This window comes from Ostrea edulis, chromosome 2, assembly GCF_947568905.1.
Source record: "Ostrea edulis chromosome 2, xbOstEdul1.1, whole genome shotgun sequence".
NCBI classification, from domain to species: Eukaryota; Metazoa; Mollusca; class Bivalvia; order Ostreida; family Ostreidae; genus Ostrea; species Ostrea edulis.
In genome coordinates this window covers 102,829,196-102,838,916 of record NC_079165.1, presented here as the reverse complement: position 1 = coordinate 102,838,916, position 9,721 = coordinate 102,829,196, and the positions used below count along the sequence as shown (strand labels likewise).

The 9,721-nt window shown below is 35.3% G+C and overlaps 1 protein-coding gene across 1 annotated transcript; it reads right to left on the bottom strand.

Moving 5' to 3' along the window:
• Nucleotides 1-828: 828 nt before the first annotated feature.
• Nucleotides 829-8,371, bottom strand: LOC125681717 (heart- and neural crest derivatives-expressed protein 2-like). Its single transcript, XM_048921904.2, has 2 exons — nucleotides 7,382-8,371; nucleotides 829-1,557 (listed from the first exon to the last, which is right to left on the bottom strand). The coding sequence occupies exons 1-2, from the start codon at nucleotides 7,922-7,924 to the stop codon at nucleotides 1,441-1,443; spliced, it is 660 nt and encodes a 219-aa protein (XP_048777861.1). The 5' UTR covers nucleotides 7,925-8,371; the 3' UTR covers nucleotides 829-1,440.
• Between the last annotated feature and the right edge of the window lie 1,350 nt (nucleotides 8,372-9,721).

Below are 9,721 nucleotides of genomic sequence, written 5' to 3'. Positions count from 1 at the left end.
CTTGGATTTTGTTGGAACATCTTGAAAAGTTGCACACTCGGATTTCTCACCTGATATATTATCTGTTCCGGAGACTGTAAATTACAATGTAATTATGTTTATGTAAATTAATTTTGTAAGTTTCTTTCTTATTTGTTTAATTCGTTATATGACCGAAGTGACTTTTGTTAAACCTTGACCTGGTTTGTCTGCTGTAGATGAAACATTTGTACTTGGATTTCATTCTAATATTTTGTTAATTACATATTGCACAACTATTGCAAAAACAATATTTTCCAAGCACTATCAAATGTGTACTATTGTAAATACTAAGATATTGAGAGATGAACCCATTCCACCAAAGTGTATGTTTATAAAATTGCTTTGGAAATTTATCCGATCTTCTGTCCGAGTTTCCTCTGATGGTATCTAGACTTTTCGAACCTCGTAACGAGGAGATGAAGATACATTAGGGAATTGATCACGAAAAAAGTGATTCCAAAACAAGCCCAATTTTTCTACGTCAGGCTAATTCGCTTTAGCAGAAATCTAACGATAGCCATATGCGTATTAATTCAATAAAGAAAATACGAAACCATGGCAATATCCCAATTGATAGTCATGCTTGGGGAATTAAATTGTTTCTCCTTTCGAATTAAGAACCCGATCAATACAATTATTCCTGTATACAACTGTTTGAATGAGCCTAGAAACGGTGACGTCGACGGCGCAACCAATCAAAATATGACAGCGTTGATCTTTAATTAACCACTCTTGTTTTATAATTAACACATAGCTGCATTATGGTGACAATAAATGCGCCAGAAATCACAAGAAAAAAAAGGGCAGTTCGATAAAAACTTGGCTTGTTTATTGAGTTTTTACACTCCTCCCATTTAATACAGTGAACGTCTTCGACATACAGTGCATTTCATTTAAAATTTTCTGTTGATTTCAAAGAGGCCAAAATACAAAAGACAGATGTCTTCTCTTCATTATCCTGTATGTTGCCATTGATTTCTGCAAACATTTGCCAACAAAATGTCATAAAAGAATGTTAGAGGAAAACATATACACTATATAGTTATCCGGTGTCATTGAAATGACAGATAAAATTAGGCAGCATGTAGTAATTGAATCGTGCACTGTTCAAGACAGCATGTTTGAAATAACTGAAATGTAATCAGAATTGATGTAAGTCATTAAAAGAAATGAAAACATATCTTTTAGACACTGGCTGATTCCTGAAAGACATCCACTTTGCTCGCCGCCAGGGGGCGGGACGTTGCAATGTTTCTCTTGACAGGACTGAATTTGATCACAGCATTCAGTTTGAATTTTCTCAAATACCAGTCACAGCACCATCAATCATTTCTCGCACGGATCACACTTGCTCATGCGCATTACCGTTGTTCCCAGTTTCCTGAAATAATTTGTCCACATTGTCTCACAGTTTTGTCGTCAGTTTTTTAGTTCCGACGCCCAAACATGTTGTGGCCACCCTGTTCGTCCTTTGGCTTTCTTATCGTTGTTAGTGGTCGGGCTGGTGGATTCAGGACTAGAATTATCAGTGACAACCTGTAAAGAAACGGGTGTCTAATTAGAAAATAAATCTTTGATAAGTTGACAGAACTTAAATAAAGAAATGTGGAAGACATAAAAATCAATTTTGGTAAGTGGGACTGTTGAGTCAGATAATGATATCATTACATCACACTTAAATCCGTCATTTTAATATTTATAATGCCTTCTTATCTCGCTTAATCGCCTACTAAGGAACAACTATGTCCCTAATTGACTTGTGTCTCCTATCCCAAAGTTCCTATACTTGATGATATCATCTTGTGGAACACTTCTTGGGTGATCCAAATTCTTCCAGTATTAGAACGAAGTAAAAATTGACGATAAAATCTAATTATTAATTAGAAAACAAATCACGAAAACTTTACGAAAATATGAGTAATTGATACAGTTTTGAAAAGCAGGTGCACGATTATATACAAAAACTTTTGTTTTGTTTTTTAAGTATGTAGGTTTGGAATGTAATTCGCCGGAAATGGAGGAGGATGGCTGGCTGACTTTCCACTGCAAATAGTGTGACGGATTTAAATGGGTTTTGTACAGAAGAAAGAAATATTTCTGACTCAAGCATTTCAGTATTACAGTAGAATTTTTAAGCCAAAAAGAAACAATATGGATGAACATTTTTATGTCTGCTTTTATTTCCATATGAAACTGTTCAAATAATAATCATTCTTTTAAGCAGTTTCGTAAATAAGATGTGCCGAATTTGGTGATGACGCATGTTTGGGTTAGACGTCATCGAACTAATTACCGCTGGAGCCACCCATTAAAACAAACAACTAGGAGCATTTTGTTTTGTGATATTTTAATTTTATTGAGAAAACATCGAGATTTTACACATTAGATCTACTGTTTTGCTTACTTTGTTAGCTTAATAATTCTGTAACAGAGATCTGTCGTGTATTGGTATCAATTCTTATTCTGATTAAAGCGAAGAAAAAAATCCGGTAACCAGAGGTAGGGTCAATGATTGATAAAAAGGAAAATAGCTAATATAATATTATAACAAAAAAATCTACTACTATCAATGTCTTAGATTCAATTTTTTTTGTTTAAATATCGACTCGCGTCTATACTAGCTTGCCTGGTGGTCTCTTAAGCGCCATTTATTAGCGTTTCTTAGACGTCTAGGTGTTCAAAACATTTTTGAAGATCATATCAGAATTTTTGACAGACTTTTAATTATTTCTTCGACTGAGCAAGGTTTTAACTTCGAATATAAAAGTCGTGAACGGGTGACGAAATCTCACACTGTTCATAGATTCTTCAGAGATCTCCAAACTATATGACATCGTATTTTACATTGAGAAAAAAGAAAGAATGGCATGAAATTGTGTAAGTTTAAAACGATAAAATTTTCACGTTTGATAAACATACATCAATCATTTTTGCCTATCGAAATGTGTACACTTTATCTGAACAATTGTTTTACGCGGCAAAGATTAGTTTCTCATTTAGACAAGACATGTCGAAATTCCAAGACACGGAGTAACACAGCGGGCACTTTGCTGATATCCCTACGCCAAGCCTGATAACGCCCATATTAATGTTCACTAAAAATTATCAGAACTAAAAATGAAACGACCTTCACAAAAATTGTTGAAAAAGAAAATTTAAAAGTAAACCTATTAGAAGCAGGTGTAAAACTTAGTTGCCGATACACCTTGGTCTGTTATTTGCCTTATTTTTCTGTCCCCAAACTTTTTAGAATGGAGAAGGATCCCCACTCACTTACGATTTCATGCAGGTGTGATAATTTTCCTATCAGTATCGCCCTATCTCTTGTCCGATTCCACGGTTATGCAAGTTCTAATTACTTTATCAGCCTCCGAAACCAAAGAGTGTCTTGGAAAGGCGATCAACGTGTCAGATTCAACCCAAGAAGACGAGTTCGAAACGTATACAGATTCATCGAAGACCCCCAAGAAGATTTCTATACAAGAAAAGATAAATCATACCAGGGGCAAATTCGTGACTTTCTATTTCTAAGACTTCATTCATAACTAAATGTAAGCATTCCTCTTATCAAAATGCTATATGCACTAATCGTTCAGTGTGAACCACCAACCTTTTGAAAATGATTTTACTTCATTCAGTAATGCTGTGTGAGTTTTATCTCTGTGTAAAATTGTGATATATTCTCTGTAAATTGTATGTAACCTTGGAGTGTGCAGGTGTTCCAATGTCCTTGAAAAGGTTTCAGTTAAATTATTTTAAATTATCTTTGTAATCTAGTTTTTTAAGAAGACAGAATGTTACATATGTGAACAGAAACAGGTTTAATAGTGGCTTCCTAAAATTTCCTGTATAGGTCACTGGACACAACCCTGGCTCTCACAGGGAACAGATGGGCAAGTATTCGACTCAAAAAAGATAATTCATAATAACAATATTCCCCAACATATCCTCACAGAACTCGACTCATAAACATATTGATGTCTATAATGGGGGTATCCATGTCACGGAAAGACTAAATTCCAAACCAAGTCGTAAAAAGATAACGGCAATTAACGTAATTCAAATTGATACATGTTAATTTCTGGGGAATTTTCTGAAATAAAGAAAAACTGAATACGATGAGCAATTCAGCAGTAATCGAATTAAGTTATGATTTGCCTGAGGATAAAGCCAGTGTGCACGGAGAAACGCCATCGATGGAAGTCAACAAGCATACAGCGGGGACCGATTATTAGGGGAGCGATCACGCGATCGGACGCGGCTACCCGTCCATCATACGCACCATCTTAAAGACTAAAATAACGGCGACTTGCATTTACATTGTACGCGAAAACATTTCTAAGATTTGAAATTAATCTAACATCACTAAAATTTGTCCATGCACTTAATGAATTTTATCATGTTAAAATAATAGAATACAAGGATCGGTGCATGCGTTTATTTTGGTAGATATCGTGGAATGATAAGCATGTTTTTAAAAGCAGAGATCGTATGTCTATATCAACAAGAGTTTATGCCATGTTGTACAACTACGGTGTCCGATGATACTTTTAAGCGCTAGGAAGTCTTTGGTTGTTACCGGAACAGTTTACAAAGTTCCGGTAATGGGATCCTGTTCCCATGTCCAGTATTATCTATGTCGATGATACGGTAATTATTTGATCTTATTATCTAATTATCTCAAGAGTTGCTTAACGATGCCGTGAGTGGAGCTGAAGTGCCTGGAATACTGACGATTTCTGCTGTGGTGCGATGAAACTTGCTTTGTTTTCATGAGTTTTGAAGAGCGTAATGTTCGAACTACTTCAGATTTTATAACTTTTATCACTTTCGTAAATTGAAATCGCAGATCTCTATGCATTGTGTAAGGGATGCATATATATAGTGCAAGTTTTGACTAAATATTTTAAGTAAAGTATTTGGAGCAAGTGATATATGATATGAGTTTCACCCGGCAGTCAGTAGACATGTAAAATTCTTTCAGAAATCAAACATATGTCATCTTTAATTATCGTTCAGAATGACATTTATTTGAAAATCAGCCAGATTGATAAAATACAGTAAATATTATATTCTTTTCTAAATTCGACAGTTCAATTATAAATCCCAGACAGTTTCTTTGTTTTCATCTTCTCAACGGTCGAATCTGATGGTAAGGGTTTGTGAAACAAAGAGAAGCGAGTGAGCAAGATTCAGTCGATTTTGTCTGGACCAAAGCGAAGTCTATCAATCATATACAGGAATTATATAGCTTAGCAAACTCAGAGAGACAGTTATGATTCCTCTTTACATACTTATCTCCTCCATTAAATCGAGCTGAAAGCCTCTCAGAACTGAGCGCGGAAGGAAATCGTAGCACCAACAAGGGTGTTACATTTCAGCTATCCTTTAAAAATGTCCGGTCATGCATTTCGCGATCTGTTTGTTTTGTCATATTTAAATCTTTGTAGTTTTCAAATTATGATGTATAGATATTTATCATATTGTGACTAACACGTGTCTGTTTGAGAGTTCATTTCACAAATATTACTTTATGGTACTACTTTAGCGCTGGGCCTTTTATGCTTTCAATGGGTTATTACGCATCAAAAGTCATAACTAGCTTCCTCTCATATCAAAATTTCTTAACGTGCAGTAAATTGCTTTCAAATGTATGCGATAAACTTTGCATTTCTGACGAGTATTTTCAATTAGTGAGATCGTAATTCCGTCAGCCCAAGTTTCTTACCACGGGACGTTGTCCCGACAGGGAAACGCAATTTACGAAAATTGAGGGTTTCCCTCCCTCACCCTCCCACAAACTGCCTCCTGTAATTAACACAAGGAGGTGTGAGCTTTATTGCTTTCATAGTCGATTAAGCATTTTAGAATATCTATATGTGTATTCATTTTCCGTTAATAATACGAATCTCATTCAGGTTTCAGTGAAGGCTTAATTTAGAGAAACTGATAATATTCTCGTTATATAAAAAGTAAAATACTTTAATAAAGTATTATTTGCTTGTTACAAAGGAATTATACAACTTTTAAAGAAAACATTGAATATCCGAAAACAGTTTAATGAATAAAAAGAATACAATGATTTTATAATGATTCTCAGGAATTAAGATTTATTCTTTGAGGGTTATGAATTCCAAATGCTTGACCGCAAGACACGGCTTAAATCGTACAAAAAACCAGTCTAACGGCCACCAGCAGGTAGGGGGTTGTTATCGGCTCTCCGGGCCCCTTTTATCTTTGATTATCTGTCTCTTAGCAAAATATTCCATGAACAAGGCACTATATTAAAAGTGCATACTTGATTTTTAATAGATGCATAAGCGGAAAAATAGAGCTATTCACGTGGTAATAATTTTTGTGAAGGAATATAAACTGAATAAATTGGTGCCAGTAAATCATCTACCCATTCTACTGTTTTTGTAAAGACTGATTCTTGAAACAGGCGATGTCGGCATTTAGTCTGAGGGTGTGAAACATGATGCGGAATTTTGACGTTAGGACTACTTATTGATAAATGTTGAAAAATATTTTTCAAAGATGAATAAACCCAATACGTTGAATAATTTTGTCATAGAAGTATGGGTGCGATACCGTACGTTGGAGTGTAAAGATTGACCACGTGATTGTAATAGTACCGAGGGCTAAGGTCCGAGCGAGATTTCTTGTCCCGATTGTTCACATTATTCATTAATACATGTTAATTCATCTGTAAATTGTGTTCATTTCATCGAATCACCAAAGGGTCAAGAAATATCCTAAATATATTTTTATTTTCTTAATAAATATTAATAACTTACCATGAGATTGAATGCAAGATATCATACTTAAGATATTCTTTATTATTTCTTAAGATTTGCCTCTTAGTGACCAATAAATCTGTGGAGCTCTACACACCGAATATAAAAACTTGATATTATCTGGAATACGATTTATAAACGACTTGGATTTCATAAAAAATTGTTTTACTGTATTCCTGCGGCTTGCGACCAAAAACATTATCTTCATTATTATCACAGGCCAGTGCGAGGCTTTACGATGGTGAATCTAATGCTTTAAATTATTATTTTTTTTAAATTGGCTAAGTTTATTCTTAATCTGAGTACTGCATGAAACGATAAAAGGTTGGCCACACCTAGTCACATCCTTGAAATGATTCATATACGTGTAAACAAAACTGAAAACAGAAACTTCTTTTTTCTTACAGACTAACCCTTTTTCGCACGGTACAATTGTAATTGTAATTTTTCTTGTTGTACTAATTATTTTGAATTTCTTATTCTAATTCACAATACATTTTGACATGAAACAGTTGTACTTGCTAGTTGTAAATTTAATAAATGAATTAACTTCATTCATATACCTGTTCCTTCTGTTTTTCTTGTTTTTCTTTTCTATCGTCTTTTTTCTTCGTGAGCTCAGCTTTAAATCCCTTTTCCGTGAGATTGGGATCATCTTTGGATAAAACGTCCATTAGATATGCTATATAACTTGTGGCCAGACGTAGAGTTTTGATTTTGGATAACTTGGTATCTGATGGCACATTCGGTATACATCCCCTGAGCTGAGCAAAAGCTGTATTTATGCTTTGAGTTCTTCTGCGCTCTTTTTTGTTTGCAGTAGTCCTCCGTTTTATACACCTGTCAAAAGTTGGATAATAATGTTCAGAACCTCCAATGGAATGATACTCTGTCGGACTTGGGGTACACATGCCATATGACTCCGGAGAAACCGAAATATCCGAATGATGTCCATTCACTCCATTTAAAACCCAGTTCTGAAAGTAGGAGGCATCGGGACAGTGGTCCGGATAGCGCGCCATCTGTTGGTACTGGTAGAAATCATGGGACATAGGACCAGGGTGAGGGTATCCGGGATGAGAATACCCCCCGACACTCAAACTCATGGCAGCAATTTTGATAATTTTCACCAAGATGACAAAATGGATTGAATAAACTTTGGATGAAATTACAAACAATCTCTTCAAAACATCCCTGTTGGAAGACCGAGTCTTTTCTGTATTAACCGTGTTTTGCTATCTTCAAACTATTTTGTTTTAAACTTATCATCTGTACTGCGACCTTTATTTACGTCTTGGCAATGGTTTCTACGTTAAATTAGCGCCAGCCAATCAGATTGTTTGATTGCTCGTAGGGATGATGTTATCTGCAGATTCTCAGCTTCGACCCCGCCCCTAGAGGCTGAAAGTGTATTGTATCGCGTAATCAAGAACGGATTGTTTTAACAATTCATGAAACAATCAAGCAAATTAATTTCAAGTAGTTTTCTCTCTTTCAACTATAAATTAGTTATGTCTCCTCCGAAACCGATATAATAATAAATTGAGTAAAACATTATTTATTGTATAGCGTTCAATTTGTTTGATATTTTTATGTTGGCAGAAAAATCATTGAAAATGACAATGAATCAAGGGCATGATGTTCATTTCAAATTTTGTTATCTGTATTAGTATAGTAGAAATTCACACGCCGGTTATCCAGAAAATTCTTGAAGAGAAACTCGAAGAATTAAAACTATCAGTGTTTTTTTTTTCTTTTTCAAATATACTAGTAAATTGTAATATGACCAAATTGATTACCCACGTCTCCGATTATCTGACATTGAATATTTTGATATTGTTGGAATTCAACATCCAGGGGAGTATATTGGCCCCCATCCTGTGAACCAGTAAGACGCAGGTGTCATACCGGTAAATGTTCCCGTATATTGGGACTTCTCGGTAGCGATTTATTGTAGGTGTGACACCGGGTATATTCCGAAATAACTTCCTGTGTAGCGGGTTTCGCGCTGTGTACCGCATCTGACACGTGCTTCCTGAAATCACTACACGGCGGCAACTCTACACGTGCCGTCACGCATTTCTGGCGATTAACCTTTTAATTATTTTAGAATTTTTTTGTAAAAAAAAAAATGAAGAAAAAAATTGGTAAATAATTTATATAAGATGGAACTGAAAACAAAGAGACTTACAAAAATATGCATATATATATTTGATAAAGAGAGAGGGAGAGAGAGGACTCACGGCGTCGGATGTGACCGGTCAACATGAGGATGCTTTCTCGTCCTAGCCCACCTCTGGTTTTCGCAGGACTCTTCTTGTTCGCACTGTTTTCGATTTTGCATATATATATATATATATATATATGATAAGGGGAGAGAGGTTTTAAAAATTTTATATTGGACAGATTAGAAAGAAAGAGATGCACAATCCAACTCGTTCCAATCTTCCTTTGTCCTTCAGAAGGATCTTAGAATATAATGCAGAGAAAATTAAATAAGATATTATATTAATGTTTGGTACTTCATCAATAAAATCAAACAAACAAATCATGTAAGGAGCATTAAAGATGACACGTCTGTCGTGAAATTTTTCGCGCTGCCGCTAGCATATGTCGCGGGACGCTGCCTTTTCCTGGACTCTTAATTTTCTCAGGGGACAAATTGCGTCAGTACAGATAGCCACGGACGACGGATTTTCATTCGATGGCCCATCTAAGGAGTAATAAATTTTGGCATTCACATGCCAATACTTAATGAGGCTCATCATGAGGACAATTAAAAAGTGGTCACTTGTCCTCAATTGTCATCAAATAGAACCCAATCAACTACTGACACCAATACACGGTCTCCCTTAGCTCAACATTTTTTTCTTGGGTTGGGTTTTAAGAAATTACTAACATAT